General features: G+C 39.3%; 1 protein-coding gene across 1 annotated transcript in view; it reads right to left on the reverse strand.

Annotated features, from left to right (window-relative positions):
- The window catches only part of LOC135653152 (MAP3K epsilon protein kinase 1-like), a 32,405-nt gene that overhangs the window by 3,169 nt on the left and 1,545 nt on the right, over positions 1 to 27,691 (reverse strand). Inside the window, exons 3-19 of the mRNA XM_065174731.1 lie at positions 24,067 to 24,087; positions 23,324 to 23,397; positions 23,123 to 23,213; positions 22,960 to 23,043; positions 11,177 to 11,278; positions 9,347 to 9,478; positions 6,930 to 7,001; positions 6,749 to 6,855; positions 5,257 to 5,371; positions 4,755 to 5,054; positions 3,622 to 3,900; positions 3,444 to 3,488; positions 2,207 to 2,386; positions 1,974 to 2,057; positions 1,781 to 1,872; positions 1,614 to 1,697; positions 720 to 1,537 (exon numbers count right to left, since the gene is read on the reverse strand). Of these exons, the coding sequence (XP_065030803.1) occupies positions 720 to 1,537; positions 1,614 to 1,697; positions 1,781 to 1,872; positions 1,974 to 2,057; positions 2,207 to 2,386; positions 3,444 to 3,488; positions 3,622 to 3,900; positions 4,755 to 5,054; positions 5,257 to 5,371; positions 6,749 to 6,855; positions 6,930 to 7,001; positions 9,347 to 9,478; positions 11,177 to 11,278; positions 22,960 to 23,043; positions 23,123 to 23,213; positions 23,324 to 23,397; positions 24,067 to 24,087 (2,680 nt within the window). The remainder of the gene's footprint in view (positions 1 to 719; positions 1,538 to 1,613; positions 1,698 to 1,780; positions 1,873 to 1,973; positions 2,058 to 2,206; positions 2,387 to 3,443; positions 3,489 to 3,621; positions 3,901 to 4,754; positions 5,055 to 5,256; positions 5,372 to 6,748; positions 6,856 to 6,929; positions 7,002 to 9,346; positions 9,479 to 11,176; positions 11,279 to 22,959; positions 23,044 to 23,122; positions 23,214 to 23,323; positions 23,398 to 24,066; positions 24,088 to 27,691) is intronic.

Below are 27,691 nucleotides of genomic sequence, written 5' to 3' on the forward strand. Positions count from 1 at the left end.
TTTTACTAATAAATTATAGAAATAATTTTATGAACAGAAAATGGCTAACATTTGCCAAATGTTGGAGTCCCAATTTCCAGGCTACTTTCACAAATAAACCCAACAATATAAACATATACATAATAACTCTTTATACAATTTACACTATCTTGGAACATCAAAATCTTTATACCCAAAGCTAGATATAAACATTTCACAAATCAGTATATAAAGTTTAGAGATGTTAGCTAGTGATGAATGATCCAAATGCAGATGTGTTCGGTTATGGTTTGCATCCTTCTTAAATGGGATCATGATGAGAACCATATGAACTGGAAGGCAAAGACAGGTTAACAAAATAACCCATACCAGTTATACCAGAATTTAGAGTTTAAGCATAATGCATTCATATTTTCTCAGGAGAAATAAAATTTGCCTGTGACTCTGTGCTATAATCAAGTTTAAAAAAAGATCCATCAGCTTGCCACCAGACTTTATGGAGCAAATCTAGTTCTTAATACATAAATTATTCTTAAACAGTTAATTAAGCCCAATCTGCATTTCAAATTTCATATGAAGATAACGTACAAGAATAAACAGATATATCATTGACACTTAACAGCCCAGATAGAAAGATCTAAGAATATCTCCATAACTATCTTTAGACTCGTACCCTTTTAAATAAAAAAATCAAATTAAGTGTTAAATGTATGCACTTTAAGAAAGAACTAGAACAATACCTGCAAATTCTGCCATCAGAAAATCAAGTTCACCATTTGTCCTCCTTTCAGTTGAAGCATGTAACAGTGGCAATATGCTTTCATGTCTTTCCAATCCAGAAAGATGATGAACATAATCAAGTTGTCCTGAGACATGACGAGAAGGTGGTTCCTTCTCCAGCAAGCTCAAAAGTGGACGAATTTGATCATATTGAGATATTAATTGGCTTGCACCACCAGAGTGGCCATTTGATGCAAATTCCATATGCTTTGGAGGCTTATCAGTAGAACTTCTACCAGCAGAATTTGTACCCCTTTGATGCCTAGGTAAGTCAATATCCACACGAGAAGGTTCATGATCCCACAAACTAAAATGTTCATTCTCCTTTGAAGCTTCCAACATAGCATGACTTGGATGATTCTTATCTCCTCCAAATAATTGCTTGTCCAACTGGGTAGCATCTGTCCTCTGAGAATAAGAAGCTGGATTCTGCACTTGTTCTATAGCTCCAGATTGAAAAGGATGCTCAAGCCTAACCTTGGAAGCATCAATTTGACCCAAGTTGGAGACTGCTGAATCAAACTGCACAACAGAAGGACGATTAGGGGGTTCTAATGGACCAGATCTTGGTCTTGGAGCAGAACCATTCGGTGGAAGAGATACACCCCCACTACCAATGGAGGCTAGCCGAGTTGCCTCATTCAAGCTGTAAAGTGTGTTAACAAGCCTAAGAAGTATGCCGTTCTTTGCAGCAATGCGACAGAAGTCATTCCTTGGGGTCAACTGTTGAAGCTTAAAAACCTGCCAGATACCATCTATGGCAAGATGAACCATTTGTCTGATAACAGAGAGAAAATTAGCAGAGGTCGTACAACCATACTCAGAAAATGCATCAGATAAAGGATGGTAACAACCTGTACTTTGCATAGTCAGCCTCAAGAAAGCCCACCAGAACAGGAATTCCTCGGCATGCAATGAACATTTGCAATGTCAAAGTGCTAAAAGAACATGATACCATCAGTTGGAAATAGCAGAAGGTAAATTGTAAAGGTAAACGATATATGGAAGTGACATCCTAAACCTGGATTGACAAAGCTGCTCAAGAAAAAAAGCCGCCTGCATACGGATTTCCCTAGGACGATCAGGCACAGCAAAGTTCATTACAACTGGAATCTGCATATACCAAATAAGAGATCAACTCCATAACTGGCATTTAAACATATCCACAATAAAAAGAATCTTCAATATATAATCTCAGGAAGAAGTGATCTTACCAGGCCAACAAGACAGGCATTTTCTTGAAAACCAATATTATCTTTGATTATATGATTGATAACTTGAAGTACTGAACATATAACCTGTGGAGGCCACAAAGATCAGTTCTTACCAAGAATGTAAATGGACTAAGTCATTCTAATGATGCTTTATGAATTTCTATCATGTAGCACACAAAAGTTACATGGTGAAGTACAAAAGTCTAACAAAGTAGATGTGCGAGCAAACGTACACGGTTTTTAGGGACTTCAAGAAGTTCCATGAGTGGAAGGAAACCATGCTGAGACATGTAAACATGTTTCTGCTCAGCGCGCTGAGTGAAAAACACCATAAGCTTCTGACAGGCTGACAATAGCACATCTTCAGATGCTTCAGGCTTTAGCAAACCAACTATTTTGCTAAATTCGACAGACTACATAGAAGAGAAACAAAATAATCACCAAGGATAATAAAAAGATATATAATTTAGATAATAAAGGAATATATACTTCATTTACACTGGGATAAAAGTTATGCAATCAAAGAAAAGTATTCAGTCCAAAGATAATGGAGTAGTAAAGCTTAATAGCTTGTAGCATGTACTAACTGCTGATTAATGAAAGCTAATTTCCGTCTAATAATCATAAATTTCCTAAGCAGAATCAACAAGTGAAGGGGTAAAACTAGATGTGTTTTTATATGTCCAACATATTTTGTTTGATTTTGAGAAAAAAACGATGCTACAAGTTCATACTTCTTTAAGTTGATGGTAAAGTATTTTCCATGACATGCATGCTAGTATGCTACCTAAATTGACCTTCTACGTGCAAACCAACTTCAAAACACGAAACATTACCACATCATGGCATGGAGGTATGCCAATATCTTTTTGGCATAACATGATTCCATACTATATGTCAGCACCTACAGAATGGATCACCACAATGCATGCCGACACCTCATTGGCATGCTAGATTCAACTTGTTGTTGACATGTTATCAACAAACCATGCATTTTCAACAATGAGAGCATAGAAATCATATCAAGAAAAGCTCATAACTAGTATATGCTGAACTTCTGATCCTTTTTGTTGAAATTTCTGATCACTAAAAATGAATTTTCTAGAATATAAATTTCTCTACATAAAATGTCTAGTTCTTACAAGAGGTGCAAAGACTCATATGGCAAATCAAGAAAATTATGTCTTTGCTTAATTTAAGAAAATAGAATTATTGTTTTGATTATTTTAAGACCGAGAGATCAAAGTAAATAAAAAAGGTGGTAAAGAAAAATGGCATCACAAGCAATCTCAAAGACTTCAGAGAAATTTGAAAGCCACAAAAGAGGTGCTTGTAAGTTATGTCATTCTTTTTTTTATCTAATAAAAAACTTTAAAGGTGCAAATGTGCAATAACTGTTAAGTGCCTGGAACCTATAACTAAACCATCTTCGTGAACTAGAAGGTTTGACTCTAGAAACAGAATGAGCACCTGAATGGGAAAAGTGTTATCTGCTGGCAGATTATCACCGAAGACCTGAGAAAAATATAACACGACAGCTAGTAATCAAATGCTTCCTTGTAAGAAAAAAGAGTATCTTTTTCAGAAATCAAATTATGAATGTCCATAAGACTTGCTAATAATGAGTGCATATACACAGAAAACGTACCGAACCATCAAAATCAATCCCATCTTCTTGCAAATTCATAACAAGTTGTAAAAGCTTCCCACTGCTGTTCTGTGCTGGTTCCATTTGCTTCTGAGCCATTCTAGCTTTGAGCTTTTTTGCCAAGTCATTTTGCTGACCAGTTGCTGATGATGAAGCTTCAGCACCTTGATCTTTTTGTCTATCTAGTGGCTGAAATAAATCATCCAAAGAAGCATCTTTTGGTGTGTCACTAAACCTACTAAGCTCATTAGCTCCATGAGTAATTGACTGCTTCACAACCTTTGAAATAGGTTAATGGACAAATGAACTAGGTTAGCAACAAAATATTTGATTACATTTATAAAATAATAACACAAACTTGTGAAAATTTATAATGCCCAAAATAGGCCATCCTGAAATTCATTGGGTCAAATGAAAGATTAATAAAAGATAAATCAAAACAAAAATAGCAAAGATGCGACAATGTTGTGTCTGCAACTTGACTATGTAATCTAACCTTCTTTAATATGCAACACTATTTTGACCAAGTTTAGTTGTTTCATCTGGACTGGTATGAAATCGGTAGTGCATATGTGAAGCAGTAAGTAGACTGCCCCCACCCAACAGTCCGCTCCGACTTAATTAAAAAAAAATTAATTAAAACTTTTAGGGCTTATGTTCGTGAGCTCTCTTCGCCCAAACAGAATCCCTCCATGTGTTGTTTTGCTTCTGTTGTTGCCCATAAACACTCGCCACTTGTCGTGTGCCACCGACAAGCATGCTTCCTCCTCTTCTTCTACCACCTCCTCACCTTCCTCTACCTCCTTCCTTTCACTTCCTACAGTGCCTCCTCTTCTTCCCTCCACCTTCTTGCTCCTCTTCCCCTTCCTCTTCTCCTACTTCCTCTTCAAGTCACAGGTACCATGTGTCAGTACCGACCAGGTCACCGTACTTACCCAAAAAAGTGATCCTCAACTTAGACCAAAGATGAGCATGCAAAAGATGCCAATCAATAGAAATAATACACAAATGAAACCTCAAGGGAAAAGATAGCTTCAAAGATTTGTAACACCATAAAACAAAAGCCATTTAACAATATCAGAGAGGTTTACAGAAGAGATAACAAAATAACAGTAAAGAAATTAACATCTCACCTTCTGAAAATTGTTTCTCCCAACTTTAGATCCAAAGGAAAACATGCTAGATTCATCAGGACTTGTACCTCCTTTGCCTTCTGGTGCTACTGGACTACCTAAGTTTGCTTCTTTAGCAGGAGACTTCAAAGATGGCTTTTCATAGATAACTAAGGTAGGATCTTTAGCAGAAAGCACATCTTCTGCTCTATCTTCAACACCGTTCCAGCAGGCATTCTGAACAAGACTAGAATTTTGATCCCCATCAGAACCTTTAGTATGAATTGCATCAGTAGCAAAGTGCTCTTTCTTAGATTCTTCCTGGATCATGAAGAACAAATTATATCATTTTTTTATATTGTTAGAACTTAGAACACTTAGAAGTCATAACTCAATTTAAATTATCTCCTTAAAAGGTATAACTGCAAACTGAGAAGACCTTGAAATTAGATCAATTCTTTGGCTTTAATCCCTTGACAATACATATGAATTAAAAAATCAAAAAATTGGAAAAAGGACATACGTGTTCAAGATCAGATATAGCAATCTTAGTCTTCTCTGCTGATGGGCTTTCACCGCCATTATGATTATCCGCATTTGAGTTGCCATCACTCAATTTGGTATCCTCCTCAATGTTCCTGAAATTTGTACAAGTAACTGGACAAATTTGTAAGTGAGTTTCCAGAGGATCAAAGGTCACTTGTTATTGCAGTTATAATGTGATATAGTAGTTTAACTCAGTTATATAGTCTAATATTAAAGAATGCATCCAGAAAGCAGAAATCCAGCAACCTTTGCATATTTGCAAAGTTTTGTCAATGTTGGATGATCAAATACATTAGTCCAATTCTTGGACTTCCAGTCTCAGCAATTAAATGGTTTTGACAGAGTCAAATAAAATCTTGAACTTTCAGCCAAATACTTGAAAATAAAAATTATAAATTAGTAAAGAAATTTAAAACTTTACAAAAAAACAAAGAATGTTTTGAAAAATAGGTGAGGTCTTTTGTTAAATAAAATTTTGATCCCCTAATTTTATGGTGAAAGTTCACCAATGTCCATTGGTAAATGAGTGCACTGTATGCACACTGAAAAGCGGGTGCACGCCATACTGACGTGGGTGTATGTTTAAGAATCCTATAGGTGAAAATTGGTTACTAGGGTGTAAACATCACAGGGGCTAAATGTTGTAAAGTCAAAAATTGACAATTTGTACAAATAAATGTTAAAAATAAGTAGGGAGATGAAAAACAAATACCCCTTGTTTTCAATATTATGTCTAAGATATTGTTGAACTAGAAAAACCTTCAAAAGTTGGACCACATCTAAGATTATGGCATATAACTAAATTTGGCAGTACATATACTTTAAACTAGTAAAAATTGCTTCCTAGACAATCCTTCATCAAAAGCAAATTAACTAAAGAATGTCAACTGCAAAGCTTAAAATTGCATATTAATGCTAAATTAATTAGTTTCGGTGATATAAAGTAGAAACCACTGGAACTGTTGGAGACAACAAAACAGATTGAGTCCAACACATTCCAGCCAAACCAGATGGATTTTAACAAAACTCGATACTCACTGCAGAAGCTTCTATATTCCGTATAGAATCGTGTGCTCAACAATTGTAACAATAGAGTTAGTATTAATCAGCTCTGTTGGTTTATTTCCAATTAGGCCATCCAAATTTACATAAATGGAAATTGACCTAATTAATAAACTCCATTCAGGAGTATAGCCCATGAATTTTGACCTCTTACCAGTCTTGAACATACTATCAATGGGAATCTCAAAGAGAACTGGATAAAAACAGAAACAATTAGCAAGTCACGTAGTGGTCATTTAATTCAAAAGCCAACCCACTTACCAATAACAAAGCTTCTCATTTAAACAAACAAGAAAACTAAAACATGTGGTAAGGAACTAAGAAACTAATTACTTATTAGAAGTTTTAAGTTCTCAGATCACCTTAATGGGAAAATTTACAATAAAACTGCTAGATTGCATTATTACCTTATACTTCCACCTGTTTGTCGCAAAGATGAATGCAAAGTTCGCCTTGAGTTTTGGATCCATGGATGCAATAGCAATGTTTTTGCATCTGGTCTCTGCATTGCATCCTGAAAATGGTCTTTTAAGTAAGAAGCAATACTGAAATGGGGTATAGTTTCCTTAATGCAACAATTTTATCTACCTTTTTGAAACATTGACGGAGAAAATCAGTAATGTCAGGTGAGAGGCCCTCAGGTATGGGAGGTTGCACGTCCTGAAAATTATATTAAATCATACATATATATGCATCATAACATTTTTTTCCAAAGAACAACATAATAGACAAGTAATGATACATGCCAAAATGGAATAAGGAACAATATGCCCAAGTGCTATGTCAACCATATGGCATAGTGTCTAGAGGATATCTGCAAAACATGCAAGTACACATTTGTAGCTAGGTATATAAGCTCTGCTGATGCCTATCCACCTGTAACAGCTTATCTGAGCCTGAAATATTAAGGATAAAGAGAACAGAAAAGGAAAGTACATTTAAAAGGCTATAGGGAAACCTTAGAGGCCATCCATTTCCTTGAGGACACATACATATCTATATCTAAATAATCAGCTACAGCACAAAACTTTAATTATTCTTATCCCAATAGATGCATCGTTATTATATTCTATGCATCACAATTCCAGTATGACAACAAATTTGATCAGTACGTGCAGGCATTTGTTAGTACCAAAATTTACTCACTTGGGATTACCATTATGAAGCACCTTTAACGTGAACGTTATATATAACAAGAAATAATGCATAACTCTTCAAATCCTTGATGGGTTTCTGATTTTCATTCTACAAGCTTGAAGCTTTTGGCTTGTGACGTGTAAGTGCACAAGCATCAAAGATCATGTCTGCTAACAATTTAGTGCTGCCACTTCCTTATGTTTTATGACTTTATCTGAGTATCATTATGCTATACATAAAAGCAGCTAAGCATACTTAACCCATATGTTATCCTATGGATCATTCCCATATCCATAAATAAATATCTGCAAATAAATTTTGCTACAATGCATAGAAAATATTTAATTGTCTGATGAATTGCTAAAAATGCATGCACTGGTCATAAGCAAAAGTAGGTGCATGATGGCAATTTGGTCCTAGATATCAGCGATATTTTATGCCTTCGAACAAACAAGAAATAATTGAATATTTCGTATTAACAACAAAATTTTGCTAGCATACAACATTAGCCAACCTGTTTAAAGCCATATGAAAATAAAGTACGGCGAGTCATTCATTAACCAGTTTAAGGATTGTACAAACAGCATATGATTGTCAAAACCTTGTTTAAGTACCAAAATGCAAATGGATTTGACAGATTGGACACAAAACTAGCAAAAAGTGGGGCCACAGAATTAAATGGTGACCTCCTATGAACATATTAAGGCAGCCCGTGGCTGAAGCCTTCATCATTTGGTTAAAAGCGTTATTTTGAGGCAAGGTCAGAAGACACTGAAAACTAGAAGAATAGTTTTCTAAAAGCACTCAACACATTTTATTCATTTATTGTCTTATTCTTAAATGATAGATAATATTCAGAAAGCCCATTCCAACTAAGCCCATCAAATAATAACTACCATCTGCAGGTTCTGATTGGACGTTCTCATTCTAAAATAACATCAAAATGTATTTCCAGATTTCACAACAGTTGTCACTTGTCAGCATATGTGCACATTATATAAATATTAAGCATTTACTAGATATCACAATGTTTTTGAATATTAACAAAATCTTCATAAGAAACTATTAGTCATTGTTGCCAACAGGTCTGACAGTCATTGTTGGGTTGATGACCAATCACCTATATTTGCTAGTTGTTGGAAGGTTTTGCTATAAGCAACTATTAGTCTACTTGAATTTAATATTAATAATATAAAACGATAAAAGTCGATATGAAAATAATTTCAGACAAATCAATGAACTTGACGTTGCTAAATAATTATGTCTTAAGTTGAAAGAAAGTTCCAGCTAGGCAGCATGACATCAGAATATGACTTGAAGTACTAGTTATGCCCAACAGGGGAGGCTATAAATATACAGAAAGGAAGGGAGTGGAAACAATACCGAGTACATTTATGTTTAATCGACATGAACCATTTCATTAGTCAGTTAGGTTTCAGACCAACATGTTCTATTAAATATAAAGTTACTTAAGAGTTTCTTAGTGGTGTTCTGATTTTTCTTTCCTTGTTTCCCCTGAAATGTGTGACCTTCAGAGATTCTGCCCAAATGCTTCTCAACACAGCTGTCTAAGTTCTCGATTCTTCAACTGTGTAATATTTTTCTAACATTGATCACCAGTGGCACACTCTTAAAACAGGGATATTACCTTTGCCATGCCAGTACATGGCTCAAAACCTAAGTTTTAGTCAAAACTCATCAACCATGGTAGGACTAAGAACTCTTGTATCAGTAAAACGAATAAGAATGTAGTAACTGGAGGGATGACAATAAATAAGCATGTGGAGGGCCACAAGCCACTCATATGGTCCATAAAATATATCAAAAAATAATGAATAACAAAAGGATTGAATGCAAGCTAGTCATACCTGAACAATCCGAAAAAGTGCAGGCATTGGTTGCAGATCATAATATGGTGGAACACATGTGAGCAATTCAATGACAGTGCAACCAACACTCCAGATGTCAGATGCAGCACAAACGCCAGACATTTCAATAACCTGAAACAAGTATAGTTTTGTCATCCTTTCAAAAAATTTGCAATCAAAGTCAAATGAGATGAATTTAACAAAGTACAAAGTAGCTTACAAGAAATTGCATTGAGAAAACACAATCAAATACACTGCAATTTTATTGAAAAAAGGACTTGGGGAAAGGAGATGCAGAACGGATCATCCCTTTTTATTTTTTACTTCTCAGGTTATTTAGTATTTATTTCTTTCCTTTTCTGTTAGCACAAAGACTTGCTTTTTGGCATGAATTTGTAATAAAACTAAGAAGGATAGTCAGGTTTAGATTTTATTGAAAAATCTAAGGTTTAGATTTTCTATCTTTTGGTGTTTTCCAATAGAAAATTGATGTGAATAGTATGGCAACTAAAATGAGAAAACAATGCAAGATATGTATACAAATCCACATTAGAGAAATATGCACACATGTAAAGACACCCATTTTATAAAATGCATACACACATCTTATGGGAATAGAAGTATACCTAAACATTACAAATTATGGTACAAGACTAGCTGTTAAGAAAAGAACTGGTAATAGACTGAAGCAATCACCAGGCTGGGAAAAGCTGAGCTGAGTTATAAAGCCAGATTCTGACCACATGTGGTCAGGCTGATGCAGAAAGTTTAGAAGAGGACTTGAAAACCTTCCTGTAGAGGTTGGGCAATTTAAAACCTAGATCCAGACTATGAAATGGATAAAAAAAAGGGTGCCTCAATGCATAAGGCTCCCTCTGATACAAGATCTCGGGAAGGCCAACATGTGCAGACTATGTTGCAGGTGTATCTTCAGTTTTTATATGGTTCTGAAGTCCTTGGTGGATAGACAAGATTACAACATGAATTCATAATGGTGAAAAATCGTGAAGTTTCCCCACTTACCTCGTCTTGCCTTTGCATGCTTACTCTTTGGTTACCATTTGCATACCAGCATTCACTGACCACTACCACAATTACTTTATCCGCTATATTCTCCCTCCTTATCCAACTGTCAGTTAATTACCGTTCCGTGTTATCCTTCTATTCCCATACTTTGCATTCCACCTATACTGTAAGCTCTGACCACTAATGATGAAGACTTTGATTTGTCGTATTAAAGAAAATAAGTTGCCTTTGTTCATTAAGCACATAAGGTAACACTCCTAGCAAATGTAATAGGTTGCATGGAGAACCCACTATTGTCAATATTTCTCTTGGACAACCACTTGGTACCCATTATTAGAGAGATGTTTGAAATTGAATAGGCAGCCATTATTTAAAAGTAGTGCAAGAACTCCATGGAGCATTCTTGACTATGTATTTGCTTGACTGAAGAACAGTGAAAATGGGTGAGAAGAGCTTGCAAACCATGAGAGAAAGAACCATACCATTTTTTTCAGCAATTTTGGTTTTCTTCAATTAGCATTCTAGTTTTGGTTTATATAAGTAGAATTCACTGTCAGTCTAAAAACATGTCAAAGTTAGAGAGTATTACAAAGGTTAATGTTGATTTACTGTCTTGGACAAGTATAATCATAAAAATGCTATAGTGTGCTTCTATCTGCCATCTGACTGTATGTCCACTTACCTTGTCTTCAGAACTTTCATTGTAACGTTAACAAAATAATCTATGATAAAGAAAATCCCTGGGCAATATTAAATACCCTGGGTAATTACACAAAATCCCAGTAACATTGTATAATAGGTTACCTCAGGGGCCATCCAGTATGGTGTTCCAACCACCGAATGTGTATTAACATCTGCCTCAGTGAGCTTTGTTGCAACTCCAAAGTCAGCAAGTTTAACAAGACCCTATAGATAATTCCCACACACATCAAAACAATGAAAAGAACACTAAAACTGAGAGCATGCATCAAGTTGAAGCAAAATATGCCAGAAAGTATCCATCAGCCATCTTGAGAGTGCCTAATTTTGAAAATTTTATTTCATAGCGTAATCCTAAGGAAATAAATCTTTGGCAAGAATAAATCAAAATTAATTGTTAAATCATTCTTTCGACAAAATACATCAACAAGGAGCACAAGAACCTCCATCAGCTTCTACAAGTATACATGTTCATGATGCACGTGCTGACAGATGCATAAAGACAGGTGTGAAGTTTATGTATAGCCACAAGTATTGCAGTAAATAACTGTAGTACAAAGGGAAGCATGGTCAAAAAAATAGGTAAATATCATCATTGAAAAGATCAAAAGACTTATTTGATGATGGGATAACATCCTCCTAGCAAAGTATCATCCAATTGTAGCAGAAGAATTGACAACCCAACAATGAAAAGAGAGAAATGAGATAATTTACTAATAATAAAATGGCAACTAAAAATAAAAACTGAAATATATCCAAAAAACAGTACAAAAAATGATTGACAGTTCTTTATCTAGGGGCTAGGACAAATCAAGGTGGGACCCTAATGAGTGATGGATTAGGGTTCAAATGCTTTAATAATTCCTGGCCCCCAAAAAATCAACTTTGTCCTATGGTGAAGGGTTGAGACCATGCTACAGGGTCACTTCCTGAAACTAATTTTCATCTTCACGTGCTGAGAAAGGCTATGAAATTTAAGATAAATTTTGTCATTTCAATGTTGAGGATTTGAACCCTACTAAAACGAAATTGATTGATCCTATGAAATTGATTTAAACTTAGTCATGTAAATCTTTAGGATTTGAACCCTACTGAAGAGAATTTGATTGGTCTCCATAAAAGTGATCTTCTAGACATCTAAAAATGTGACACAAAAGATTCTGTTTGCTGGATTTGATTCTCCCACTCACTGGAGCTGAAATCACAGATCAAACAAAAGAATCAAGCTCTGATTTTCTGTAAAACTTGTGGTTTTGATGCTTCTCTCTTTGGCCTATTTAATGGTATTGTTTTCAGCTGTTGAACAACTACTGGTGGAGTGCAGAAGAGGTCAGATCATTGCTAGTCCAAGGCCAGCTATGCAGTGACAGCAGGTTGAACTTACAGCATGCAGTTGAGATGTCTGCGAAGTAATATGGGAATTGTTGTCACTTCCACAAATCACTTTAGAGATGGACAAGAAAGAGGAATAAGTGCTTAAGTTGTCAACTGCGGTTCAGAGACATCAAAAAATCCATCATCATGATGATTTCTCTCAAGTTATTGACTTTATTGTAGTGGGAACTTAAGAACTCTCGTCACCACACCCTCTGTAAAGCATGACATGGCAGCTAGGTGATGTTCTGCAACTTGCACATCTGCCAGAAGGGTAAATAGACTTTGCATGAGTTGAGGGAACATAGCTTCGGTAATGGGCACTGACATGAAGCTTCTGCTACCACGAACAAGAAAATGGTGAAATATCAATCACATGATGATCATCGATGTTGATCATCGTCCCCAGTGACAAATTTTGTTCTACATAAGGTGAGGTATTAGTGTACTAAGCAGCCAAAGGCATCGTTGCAAAAGAAGAGAGGGTGCTCAAAAAAATTACTTGGGGGTGATGTCACAGCAAAAGGTGGCTGTGTGTTGTCAAAGCAAATGAAACCCAGTAGATGCTTGTAGGTGTTGTGCATTAGGTGTATCGCTAAATTTGCCCAAGGGCATTATCAACATAGATTCTCTCACATGCAACATCAGCAGCATTATAGATCCAGCTTATGCTCATTTAGAAATAACTATTAGATAGAAAAGAACATACATATAAGCTGGAGTTTAAATAGGTGCCCGGGCGCTCAGGTGAGGCAAAGAGAGGCCCGAGCGCCTCACAGATTCGCCAGGCGACGTGCTTTAGTGAAGTGCCGCCTTGTCACAGACTTAGCTGGAATTGCCTAAGTCGTGAGGCACCCTTGCGGCCAAGACGCGAACATAGCTTGGGTTGCCTAAGCCGCGAAGCATCCTTGTGCCAACTTCTCGGACTTAGCTGGGATTGCCTAAGTTATGAGGCGCCCTTGCGATATACACGCCCGCAAAGGGTCAGCCTAGTTGCAACCTCGTATAGGTCCCGAAGGACCTGTAAAACAGAAAGTTGATTAGATTAAAAACGAGCAACGGACAAGTCCCGATGTCTCGCAAAGAGGGAAGCTTTACAAGCAATTCAGCAAGCACCTTGTGTGCACAAGAGAAAAGAGAGGAAGGAGGAAAACAAGGACTTTAGAAGGTAGAACGAACAATTGCAAGTCCACAAACAACTGCTCACCGCGTGCCGGGCGCGAAACCAAGTTCCCATCAAGTTAACGCGTGAACTTGTGAAGAGTTTTTTAACGCTTGACAATATACCGAAGCCACATCCAGCCCTGTGCCCCCCGGGGGGTTCCAGGGTGCTGAGATGGCTGGCGTTTCGCGCGCAGCTGCGGTTTGCAGAAAACAAGTCGTGGCACGCGAAAACGGAGTTGTTTTGGGCAATTCGGCCCGGCGCGGTGAGCAGTCGCACTGCAGCACTGCAACCTGTTTGAACATGCATTTTTACAAGACAAAACACACAAAACTAAGGCAAAACATGCTGCCATGTCTCGGTACAAGCATGCAAAAGCGACGAACGATTCATTGAACAAAGTTGTTGCGGGTGCGCGATGACCGTTCGTGACATTCTCCCCCACTTAAACTGTCGACGCCCTCGTCGGCGCTTGTTGGTAGTTGTTGATGATTGCTTCTTCATGTCGTACGACGTCTTCGGGCTCCCAATTAGCTTCAGTTCGGGGAAGCTTTCGCCACTTCACCAAGTACTCGATCTGCTCAGCTCCATTGGGTAGCTTTATCTTACGATCCGCCAAAATGGTTTCAACTCGCTTCTCGTAGGAGGCTTTGGTGGGGGGTAGCCGAGTTGGAACATTTCGGGAAACATCTTACGGATCTGAGTGGTAGGCTTTCAAGTTGCTGGCGTGAAAAACATTGTGAATTTTGAGCCACGCCGACAGCTACAACCTGTAGGAGACGTTGCCCACCCTATTGATAATTGGGAAGGGCCCTTCATACTTGCGCACCAATCCTTTGTGTACTTTGTTCATAAAGAATTGGAGTGATGCTAGTTGGAGCTTCACCAACACCAAATCGCTGACTTTGAACTTCTACGGTCGCCTTCCCAAGTCGGCCCACTTTTTCATCTTTTTGGCTGCCTTCTCCAAGTAAGCTCATGCAATATCTGCATTTCGGTGTCATTCTTTTGCAAAGTGATATGCTGACGGACTACTCCCAGTATATCTGATAGCCAAGGTGTGAGGAGTCGACGATTGTTGTCCTGTAATAATCTCGAAGGGGCTCTTGTTGGACGCAGAGCTCTGCTGCAAGTTATAGGAGAATTGGGCTATGTCCAACAGCTTCACCCAATCTTGTTGGTTGGCACTCACGTAGTGCCGAAGATATTGGTCCAGGAACAAGTTTATCCTTTCGGTTTGACCATCCGTCTGGGGGTGGAGGCTTGTGGAGAAGTATAACTTAGACCCCAACAATTTGAATAGCTCCGTCTAGAATCGTCCCAGGAACCGAGTATCTCGATCACTGATGATATTGTGCGGGACTCCCCAATACTTCACCACATTCTTCATCATCAGCTTGGCCGCCTCCTCAGCTGAATAGTGTAAGGGTGCAGCAATGAAAGTTGCATACTTTGAAAATCGATCGACCACCACGAGTATCGATCCGAGTCCCCCTACTGTTAGCAAACTTGATATGAAGTCTAAGGAAATGCTCTCCCATGACCTTTCTGGTACAGGCAACGGCTCCAAAAGTCCCATTGGCTTCCGCTGCTCCACCTTGTCTTGTTGACAAGTGAGGCACGTTCGAACATATTCCTCCACATCAGTCCCCATCTTCGGCCAGTAAAAGACCCTCTACACGATAGTCAAGGTTCTGTGAATGCTTGGATGTCCAGCCCAAAGGGAATCATGACACTCTCTTAAGAGCTCACGCCTCAAATTGTCCACTCGAGGGACATAAACCATATTCCCTTTTATATAAACGAGTCCCTCCTGGACCCAAAATCGTCATGCCTTGCCTTCTTTGATGAGCTACATCAGGGTTATTGCCTGGGGATCACTGTACAGTCCATCCCTAATCCTGGAAAGGAAATTGGAGTGCAACTTACTTGCTTGGCCTCTGCCCTCCAATTGTACAACATTCACATGCTCCACTTTCCGACTCAAAGCATCGGCCACGACATTTGCCTTTCCGGGCTTGTACTCCATTGCCATATTAAACTCAGCCAGGAAGTCATGTCATCGTGCTTGCTTTGGGGAGAGTTTCTTCTGAGTTTGGAAATAGCTCAAAGCGATGTTGTTTGTCCTCAGCACAAATCGCAATCCAAGAAGGTAGTGTCGCCAAACTCGTAGACAGTGGACTACCGCTGTCATCTCTTCTCGTGCATCGGATATCGCCGCTCGGTCTCGTTGAGCTTACGGCTCTCGTAGGCCACCGGATGACCCTCCTGCATGAATACTCCCCCAATAACAAAGTCTGAAGCATCTGTATGGACTTCGAAGGCTCCTCACAGTCCAGCAATTTGAGCATCGATTCTTCCAACACAGCAGCCTTCAGATCTTGGAACGCGACTTCACATTCATCAGACCGCCTCCAAGGCTGCTCCTTCTTCAGCAACTCCGTCAGTGGAGTTGCATGCTTCGAATACCCCGCTATGAAGCGTCGATAGTAGTTGACGAAACCAAGGAAGGATCTCAGCTCTGGCACCTGCTATGGAGTTCGCCATTCCGCAATAGCTTGCACCTTCGATTTGTCCATCCGAATGGAGCCATCACCGATTCGATGCCCCAATAATAAGATCTTCGTTTGAGCAAAGTAGCACTTCTCCCTTTTCACGAACAAAGTGTTCTCCCTGAGAACCTTAAAAATTATCCGAAGGTGCTCAACATGCTCCTCGAGCATTTGGCTGTAGATGACGATATTGTCCAAGTAGACAACCACGAACTTATCCAAGTACTCTTTAAATAGTTGATTCATAAGAGTGCAGAACGTGTCCGGAGCATTGGTTAAGCCGAAAGGCATCACCAAGAACTCAAACGCTCTATACCTGGTCACGCAGGTAGTCTTCGCTTCATCGCCTTCAGCAATGTGCACCTGCCAGTACCCCGATCGGAGGTCGAGTTTAGAGAAATACTTGGCTTTGCCCAATTGGTCGAACAAGTCCGCGATGAGCGGGATGGGATACTTGTTCTTCACCGTCACTTTATTGAGGGCTCGATAATCGACGCATAGTCGAAGGCTCTCATCTTGTTTCTTTTGGAAGAGTACTGGAGCTCCGAATGGTGCTTTAGAACTGCGGATGGGACAACCGCTTAGCAATTCACCTAACTGCTTTCATAGCTCTGCCAACTCCGGAGGGGGCATGCGGTAAGGTGGTCTCATTGGAGGCTTCACTCTTGGCTCCAATTCGATATAATGATCCACGCCTCTGCGTGGCGATAGAGTCTTCGACAACTCAGGCGGCATAACGTCTGTGAACTCCTTCGATGTTCGCCACCACAGCAAGTTTATGAATGGCTTTCTCGTCGAGTGGCTCTTGCTTTATAACAGCCACGAATGTTAATTCACCTCTTCGTACCCCTTTCTTTAGTTGTAATGCCGAAATCTGTTGGGGGTCCTTGGTTCCTCTCCGAGAGACGGGAACCACACAGGGGTCGCACCTCCCATCATACATAGGGAGTTTAGGATCCACGATAGGGTGGGCTCGCTGGAGGCTTCACTCCTGGCTCCAGCTCGATATAATGATCCACGCCTCTGCGTGGCGATAGAGTCTTCGACAACTCGGGTGGCATAACGTATGTGAACTCCTTCGACGTTCGCCACTACAGCAGGTTCATGAATGACCTTTTCGTCGAGTGGCTCTAGCTTCATAACAGCCACGAATGTTAATTCACCTCTTCATACCCCTTTCTTCAGTTGTAATGCCGAAATCTATTAGGGGTCATTGGTTCCTCTCCGAGAGACAAGAACTACACAGGGATCGTCACCTCCCATCATACATAGGGAGTTTAGGAACGACATTGGCACCAACTTCGCCGTATGTATAAACTCCATTCCAAGAATCACTTGGAAGTCGTCCAATGGCACCGCCATCATGTTCGTGCTCCCGCTCCATGTTCCGATCTTGATAAGAACTCCCTTTGCCAACCCGGAGATCCGCTTGGCCTCCGAGTGCACCGCCTTCATTCGACATGGGTTCTTCTCCAAGATCAGCCCAAGTCACTTTGCTTCTCGATCGGCAATAAAGTTGTGGACAGCGCCCATGTCCACCATTGCACGGGTCGTTTGGCCATTGAGCTTAATGTCTACGTACATCAGCTCGCTACTTCCTGTTTTTTATGGCCTTGCCTTCAAGTTCTCCACCACTTGACCCTGCATAGCATTCAACAAACGCATTGCTCCCATCCGAGGTCCTTGCGACTCCTCATCATCGCTACTGGATTTTGAACTATTCGAACTAAGAGCGACAGCCTTGCCCTTGTCCAATTTGGGGGGGATGAATAGAAGTTGTGAAGGCATTTAGTGCTTGCTTCTGTGGGCACTATCTCACCATGTGCGACCCTCCGCACAAGAAGCATCCGCCAAGTTTTGGGGCCTTGCCTTTTGAGCTTGGCCCTTTGTGGGAACTCTTCTTCCTTTGTTCGCCCCCGGGCTCCTTCCCACGAGAATATTTTGGAGGGTGATTTCCTGAAGATTGTTTCTTTTTTCCAGAGTCCTCAAAGGAAACAAAGTCAATGAGTCTTTCTGCGGCAGCAATTGCCCCGATCACATCGATGACATTCCTTCGATGCAGTTCTCGTTGCGCCCATGGCTTCAAACCATCGAGGAAGCTGAATAGCTTATCCTTCTCGGACATGTCCTGTATGTCCAGCATTAGTGCAGAAAATTGCTTCACGTAGTCTCAAATGGAAGTACTTTGGCGGAGTTGTCTTAGTTTCCTCCTTGCGACGAACTCTGTTTTCTCAGGTAGAAACTGAGTTCTCAACTCTCGCTTTAAGTCCTCCCATATGTCCACCCGATACCGACCTTGTTGGATCTCCTCCTAACGGGTTCGCCACCAAAGTTTTGCATCCTCATTCAAATACATGGTTGCTATCGAAACTTTGGTTTCTTCATAATCAGGTCTCGTACCTCGAAAGTATTGTTCCATGTCGAACAAGAAATTCTCACGCTCTTTAGCATCTCTGGCACCTTTATAACAATGTGGCTCGGGTGCCCTCAAGTTTTGTGGCGGCGCAACGCGGGTGTTGCTTCCTCCCGCATTCAGTGCCCTTGTGAGCATGGTCACCCTGGAAGTGAGTTCTGCCATGGCTTCCTACAGATGTTACATGGGGTCTTTGGTGTCGTCTAATAGTCGGTCGACTAGGGCCTCAATCTCGTCGATCCGAGATTCAGCTTCTTCTTGCGAGCTCTCTACCCCAAGAAACCTTCGTTGGCCATGGTAGAGTTCCTCCAAGCTCGCTTCAAGGACATCCAAGCGTGTTTCCGTCGCTGTAAGTCTCTCCTTGTGGCTCTTTTTCCCGATTGGCTCTCCAGATTGCGCCTCCTCCGCTCGCTGAGAGTAGCCAACTTCTCACTCATCACGTTCGCTGTCGCGCTCCTCCAAAGTGGCTCCAACAGCATGAGAGCGAGTATGCACTTGTAGCCAACCTACGGCTGCTTGGGGCAAGGGTCCGGCTTGCCCCATCTTGCTTGATTCGCCACGACGCTTTGCCATGGCGAAACTACGAAGTTCCTTCGCTGCTTGCTCGAATTGCTTGCCCGCTCTGATACCACAATGTCACAGACTTAGCTGGAATTGCCTAAGTCATGAGGCGCGAACTTAGCTTGGGTTGCCTAAGTCGCGAAGCACCCTTGTGCCAACTTCTCGGACTTAGCTAGGATTGCCTAAGTCATGAGGCGCCCTTGCGATATATGCGTCCGCAAAGGGTCAGCCTAGTTGCAACCTCATACAGGTCCCGAAGGACCTGTAAAACAAAAAGTTGATTAGATTGAAAACGAGCGACGGACAAGTCCCGATGTCTCGTAAAGAAGAAAGCTTTACAAGCAATTCAGCAAGCACCTTGTGTGCACAGAAGAAAAAAGAGGAAGGAGGAAAACAAGGACTTTAGAAGGTAGAACGAACAGTTACAAGTCCACAAACAACTGCTCACCGGGTGCTGGGCACGAAAGCAAGTTCCCGTCAAGTTAACGTGCGAACTTGTGAAGAGTTTTTCAACGCCCGACAATATACCGAAGCCCCATCCAACCCTGTGCCACCCGGGGGGTTGTAGGGTGCTGAGATGGCTGGCGTTTCGCACGCAGTTGCGGTTTACAGAAAACAAGTCGTGGCACGCGAAAACGGAGCTGTTTTGGACAGTTCAGCCCGGCGCGGTGAGCGATCGCACTGCAACGTTGCAACCTATTTGAATATGCATTTTTACAAGAAAAAACACACAAAACTAAGGTTAAACATGCTGTCGTGTCTTGGTACAAGCATGCAAAAGCGACGAACGATTCGTTGAACGAAGTTGTTGCGGGTGCGCGACGACCGTTCGTGGTAGCCTGGGCACTCGACTAAACCCAGGCACCTCAAGCAAGCGCCTAATTGAAACAATGCAACCGAACCAGACTATTGAGTCTAGTTCAATTGAACAGTAGCTAATTGGTTCGATTGAACCAACAACGCTACATAATGTTACTATACTTACTAAACCCGCCCCCCGCATGACCTCAAGCCATAAACCCTAGCGCAGCTACTGAATCCATCGTTGACGCTTCCTCTATCGTTGCCTCCACTGCCGACGCGCAGGACCGACGCTTCCTCTGCCATTGACGGACGAATCCGAAGGTCTATCTTTCGTGCACAGTTCCCTCCGCCATAGCTTCTTCCGTAAGTAGCTTGTTCCACCATCAAGGGAGAGGACCGACAGACAAATATGAAGCTTCCTTCGCCCACGATGTCATCATCCGTAGCTTCCTTTATCGTCGCTGCTGTTGTCCGAAGCTTTCTCCACCAATGTTGTCGTCCGAAATAGATTAATTGACTAGAGTTCTCCTGGTCACCTACACCTATTGTTATTTTTTGGAAATCTGTTTGTATATGTAGGATCTTAGTTTCATGTTTGTTAACACGGTGTTTAATCATAACTTGCCAAAATTGTTTCGGCTAAATGACATAAGCTTCTTTTTGCCCTTGGTCTATCCCTTTCTTGTAGACAACAATCATATTTAAACTTAATTTCATTCGTCACTTATGATCTTATTTAAGGATTTTATAAATATCGTTGCATTGACACAAGTATGCATTAAGTTAAAAGGGAAAAAAGGGGGAACATTGAGAAGAGAGAGAGAAAGACGTGAGCTTCAGCTAATTAATCTATTTCTTCGTCGTTGTTATCGTTCGAAATAGATTAATTGACTAAAGCTTTCTCCAGTCAATTTAATGTCATATTTTTATTTATATAATCATATTTATCAATTATACTATATACTTTTTATATTTTAATATTTCAGAGCGCATTGCTTTGCTCAGGCAATGCGCCTAGCGCCTCAAGCATTTTGAGACCTTGGCGCCTAGCGCTTTTTAAACCATTGCATATAAAAACAACTACAAGTCTGCAACATCTTAATGCATTTAAGGATGGAGGAAAAAAAACAAGATCTAGCGAGAGGATCAGAGATCAAATGACTTTTTTAGTACATCGAAGTGTACATAGAACCAAGGGCGTTATACTGCTCGAACGGTATGGTATAGGAAGTACATACTAGTCTAGGCATGGGCTGAATCGCGGACCACCATCGTTTCAAGTGGATCAATTAAAATAATAAAAAATCAAATATACGGTGGACCCTGTCCAACTCAACGTAAAAAAAAAAAAGAAAAAAAAACAACATAGGGCTAGCCAAGGCTCGTCGTACCATACCGTACCAGCATTTCGACCTGGGCTCGATACGGTACGGTACCGGTATACTGGGCGGTACATCAGGGTGTACCGAGCGGTACACCCATAGTGTACCGAACAATTTTAAATTTTTTTTTCATACTGTAGCAGTGCTACAGTATAGTACTGTAGCGGTACCGGGTGGTCCGCGTACCGGTAACTTGTCGGACCGGTACGTACCGCCCGGTATGGGTGATACGCTTCGGTATGGCAGACCTTGGGGCTAGCAAACATGAGCCCTCTTCTCACATACGATATTGTTGCCCCTACCATTGCGTCACCACTATTGCTTCACCGCTGTCGTTGTCGCTTCGACGTTGCCATTGTCGCCGCTACTTCCTAGGTATGCTACCGCTGCTTCTTCTCCTCCTTTCCTTTCTTCTTCTTCTTCCTTCTTCCTCCACTACTTTCTCTTCTTCCTTCTTCCTCCTTAGTTCCTCCACCGCCCCTTTTCTCCCACTTTTTTTCCTCACTGAAACGTCGGTACGCATTGGCGTACCATGTGTCAATACACTGGCACTGATCGGTACATACCTGTCTGAAAGATCATTGAGATGGGTCTGGTACCCAAAACAATGAACCTTGCGTAGAACCACAAGGATTCTCCATAGTTTTCTCAAAAAAATCATATTCTAAATGTTGCTTGGAACTGCTCCTATGCATGTTCACCCATATTATTACCCATGTTTTCAAAATGCAAAAAGTGAGAAGATTGTAAATGAAATGCTTCAAGAAAAAATCGTTTGATTCAACATAAGTACACATTACACATTATTCTCATATACTCTTAGTTAGCAAAAAAGAATGGTTTTTGATCAATGTGCATTGGCTACCAAGCGTTGAATTAAATTACTATAAAAGAAATATTCAATCTCAATGGTTAACAAACTACTTATTAACTTATAGGTGCCAAATATTTTCCAAGCTTAATCTTCATTTACCTATGCCAAATTAGGGTCCACGAGCCCATGCTTGAATAGCTTGTCTAATCTAATCTCAAGAGTAATTGAATTTTTAATTTATACATAAGACTTGAATACCTTAAGCATGTATGACAATGATGATGCCAATGCATGAATCTCTTAATGAAAGAGCCAATGTTTCTTTAAGCCTCAAAGCCTTACTATCACCCTTCTTTAACAATTTCTTCCACACTCCTTCCAGGCCACAATCTTCCTTCTCCTTTACTTCTTTAATATTTGGATGACTACGAAGGTAAGATAACATGCCCATCATGGTATGAGCTCAGTAGTCAATTAGATTTTGATTTCAAGATAGGATCCAACTCTGGCAGTTATGCGCCAATATGGTTACACAAAATTATGCACGCTCACAGATACATTTACAGAACAGGTGAAAATTCCTTTATTAAGTAGCAGAAATAAAATTTAACTATTATGCTCAAACAAACAAGAATTAAAAATTATTGCAACAAAAGGCGGATAGAAGAAACTAAAAGATGTAATAAACAACCAAAATAGGTGATGAATAATCACCATCAAAATAAAACTCCAAATGAAAGAGATCAAGTTCTCTTGAAAACGTAGATACTGATGAGAACTCAAGTTAGTTGTCAATCTGAAAGGAACAAAAATATTTAAAAATTACCTCTTTGGTAGTCAAGATATTTGCACCCTTGATATCACGATGAATTACACCTTGTTCATGCAAATAGACTAAACCCTCCAAAACCTGCTTACAGTTCAATACAAACACAGTATTACGCTCATTACAGTTAAGCAAGAAAATTTTATAGAAATCTCACACAAACCTGAGCGATGTAAACAGCTACCAATGATTCAGGGAATGGTCCAAATTTATTGGGCTTGATAATGTTAGCTAGGGAACCATTTTCCACATACCTATATAACGTCCACTAAATAAATGAGAACATGAATGTGATTTTAAAATAAAAAAAAAAACTCTACTATTAGCACTAGATAGGTGGAAGAAGAGGCTCATAGGTAATTACTCAAGAATGATGTGCAGATGAGTCTTTGTCTTGATAGACCCGAGATACTTCACAATGTTTTTGTGGTTGAGATTCTGCCAGCAAAACATAGATAATATCAATATGAATCATTGGTATCTAGATTGTCTACCAGAAAAAAAAAACCTAGAATTTATACTCCATATGACGGAAAAGAGAGCTTGCACTTCTCAATCTAACTTTGTAACAGATAGCAATCTACTTGCATGTAAAACTTGATGTGATAACCAGTAACCAGCACGTTCTTCTGCAATTAGTGTTCTTTGATGAATCAGTGAATAAGTGGAATTAGTGAGAAACCAGTACTTCTGCAAATTCTGAACTGAATGTTCAATATTTGCTAGTTATTGGTGCAAACAAAGCTACACTAATTTGTGCCATAGGATATAACATGCCGCAACATGCCCTTGTGGGATATGAATCAAGTTGAGTTGGGATTGAGATAGCAAGACAATTTTGCAAATGAGAATTAGGAATAAAACCATTTTTTGCAGAAATACTTTTAACTAAAAATATGGATCCTTAAATATCTCAATGGTGACAAAAAAATCCATGTAACTAACCCAAATAGGTAGAATGACAGCAAAAGATCTACGTAGCCAATCTCAAATGGTTGAGACTTTACAGCCTTGCAGTTGTTGTTTCATGGAGAAATTCATTGAAATTTCATGACATGATATCAAGTGAATGTTTAAATTACCAGGCAGTAGAAAAAATAGTGTTACCTTTAGGAGATCAATTTCTTGCTGGATTTTGAAATATGACCACACCCAAGGAGTTCATGGAGAAGCAAAAGAAAGAAACTATTAGATAAATCCAAGCAGTGAGCGCATTCAATGAAAACCTGTAGATAACATTGTGCATTGTTTTCACATTATAAGCACAACAATATTTACAAACATCTGTGCAGTAATCATGTCATAATCTAAGGAATGAACCACTATAAACTATTGGTACAAGTCAATGGAATCAATAGCTAATATTGTTTACAAAATAGTATAGAACTAGCATCATATGCTTATGCAGAAAATCCATAAAGCATCGCAATCCATAAACAAATACAATCAAGCTAGAAGTTAACTTTGTCTTGATTTAAATTAAACTTTCAAAACATAAGTCAAATGGTTTTAACCCAACGAATTTTGAACAAATTTACCCCTAATCTCCAAATGATTCACCTCCTCTCCCGCATTATGCATAAATTTATTTAGTTCCCAAAGTAATCATGCCTTGTATGCTAAACCTAAGAAGCACAGATGCAGAGACAGGACACGGACATTACACGACATGGACACGACGAGAACGAGATGCCGTTTTTAAAAAAATTAGGATAAGGACATGGCGAGGACACATGTATTATTTTAATATATACTTAAGTTTGATTAACATGAGTTTTACGGTATTTATACTTAAATTTTATAAACTCAACAATATGAACAAATAAATATCATTATACAAGTTGAACCAATTAAAATCATCTAAATGTAAGTGATAGAATGATTGTCAAGTGGCGTGCTCGACTCGATCCCGGGCTATGTGTGTAGGAGTCCATAGATAGTTGAGAAGGTTGCTCAGAGTGTCCACTAAGGGACCGATATATAGGAAGACTAATGTCGGGCAGCATTTTTAAAAGGCACCCGAGCGCTCATTTAGGTGTTCGGGCTAGGTGTCGAGCACCTCGGGCGAGCGCCCGATTGAATCGCACGAGTCGAACCAAATTGTGGATTCTGCGTCGATTCAATAGTAACTTGGTTCAATTGAACCAACTAAGTCCAACGGTAAACCCCCCGGGGCCATGTTGCATATCTGACACATGTTGGACATGGACACATCCACCAAAAGCACATGTTCGTGCTTCTTAGTAATAAACTACCATATTAGTTTAGCAAAGTACCAGGAGTTGCATACGATCAAAAAATTATTATTAGAGATGCCTTAGAAGATAAATGAAAGCTTGCACTATCCTCATCAACCTATCAAAATAGTGGTACTCAACTATAGGTTTCTTATAACAAAAGCTTGAGAAGAAGGCAAACATCTCTATGGAATGATAAAGTATTTTAAGGCTGGCCGCACAAAAAGATTAGATTTAAAAAGGATAAATAAAACCGTTTTTCATACTCGCCATAACCTTCTTCAGTGAACCTCATAAAAGAAACAAATGTAGACCAAAATACTGGCTACTTGATAGTAAAATGAGATCCTATGAAAATTGGTGCACCAAAATTAGCATACAAGTTGTCTTGGTCCAAGCTGAACTTTTTGTTACTTATTATAATCCACATAATCAAAGTGCTCCTCTATAATTGAGTCTATGATATCAAAATTTGTACCATAAATCAAGGTCTCAATCAACAAAGGTATCAATTCTAAGGGGAGTTAATATTTACTTCAGAAGCAAACAATAAGTGTTATGTATCCTGTTTTTCATGAAAATTGAATAAAGAGAACTTCATTAACTTTTTGCAAGAGTAAAACTCCAAATTCCAGCATGAAATAGTTAAAAAAACATGTAGGTTTTCATGCAATAACAAGCAATTCATTTGAGTCCTAGGGATACCTATGAAATGTCATGTTAACAAGAGAAAGAAAAGTAAAGAGAAAGCATTTGAGGAGAGAAGAAAAAAGATGGTTGTCAAAATAGGAACTAAAGAGGTAACCATACAGGCAATACTTCCACCATGAACTAAAACCAAGCAAAAACATGAGCTGCATACCTAATTACCTATACATGCTTGAACCAGTAAATACCAGTTCATATCGGTTGGTAGTTGGTAGATTTAGTTTTGTAAACCTTATTATATTTTCCTATATCAGTGTCTTACACAAGGATTAAAATCTTCGTTCTGTACGAATACAGATTGGCAGCCAGACGGGTACATTATCGGCCATTCAACATACTGACACCCGGCATGGTTGGTACTAGATGATACCACCTGGATCACTGAGAAAGAGAGAGAAAATGAGAGTAGGAAACAACAACATGTACAAGGAGAGAGGAGGAGGTGATGTGCAGCAGTAGGAGGGGAGGAGAAGGCAATAACAACAGGAATCAGGTGTAGGAGACAGCAATGGTGCAGAAGAGGAGAAGAAGAAAAAGAAGGCGACAAAGGAGTGAGGAAAAAGAGAAGAAAGATAAGCACTCAACAGATTACAAAACTAAAAAAATAGAAAGGACAAACAACAACTGCACCAGACTTTACACTTGGTATCGATCAACTTACCACCCAGTAAGCCTGGTACAGTGAGCATAGCAGGTGGGTGCTCAATTTAAAAGCAGACTGGTCAAAGTTGCTTTATTCATGATTGTTCGGTACATTTCCAAACTCTGTAGATCATTTATCTAACTTGAGATATAGGTTTGATTATGGAAAATCCCAAACTATGTAGGTGACTTATTCTCACTTGAGATACAGGTTTAAATATGCAAAGTCTCCAATTATGTAGGTTCAAGTATTGAATTTTGGAGTAATTGATGGCTTTAAAGGACATAAAGATTTATAATATTCATTGTGTTCTTTTTTCAATTTTTGCTTCCACTAACAGAATTTCTTGAGTTTACTAATTTCTTTTTAATGAAGACAAATTAATAAATCTATAAGGAGTTAATTTTTAGCAGCTATGATGTTCTAAATCATAATAACAAATCTTGATAACAGACTTCTGAAACAACTTGTTCAAAACTTTGTTCTCTTCTTCTAGTTAAATATTTCTTTGGGCATCAAGATTTGCACAAATTCATCCTCATCTTTAACTTACAAACCTTAAACTAGCTTGACCATAAAAATTTACAGATGTTGAAATCTAAGGAGAAAAGAAACTAGTAGGGAGAAGACTTGCAATGTGAATTCAGAGGAAAAGAGAAAGAACTAGAAAATTAGGAGGCAAAATGAAGGTGTCGAATCAAAGAGAAGTCAACAAAAAAGAAAACGAGCAGTGAAGGCTATAGGATATGATCCCCTCTTACATCAGAACAATGAATAGCCTAAACCACTGTTACTGCCACCTCCATTATAACGGGTGTTAAATTTCCACATGTATCAAATCTCTTATCATTTGAACATATATTTACATGTAAATAATTTCTTTGGGGTTAATGTGAAAGCTAATTTTTTCTTAAATTTATTTGTTTTAGTCCTTTCCTGACGCGACAATGCTGAAACATTTTGCAATCAACCAAGTGAAAATCAATCATAAAAGAATTTCATGCTTTATCATACCCCATATTTTCTACTTATATTTATTTGTTTCAAACACCAAGCCCCTGGGAAAAACGTCTAGACCTATCACCTTACAATGTCATTGGCTATCACGATGGGATCATCACACTTCAAATCACAGTTACCCATA

Source organism: Musa acuminata, chromosome BXJ3-11 (assembly GCF_036884655.1).
Source record: "Musa acuminata AAA Group cultivar baxijiao chromosome BXJ3-11, Cavendish_Baxijiao_AAA, whole genome shotgun sequence".
Taxonomy (NCBI): domain Eukaryota; kingdom Viridiplantae; phylum Streptophyta; class Magnoliopsida; order Zingiberales; family Musaceae; genus Musa; species Musa acuminata.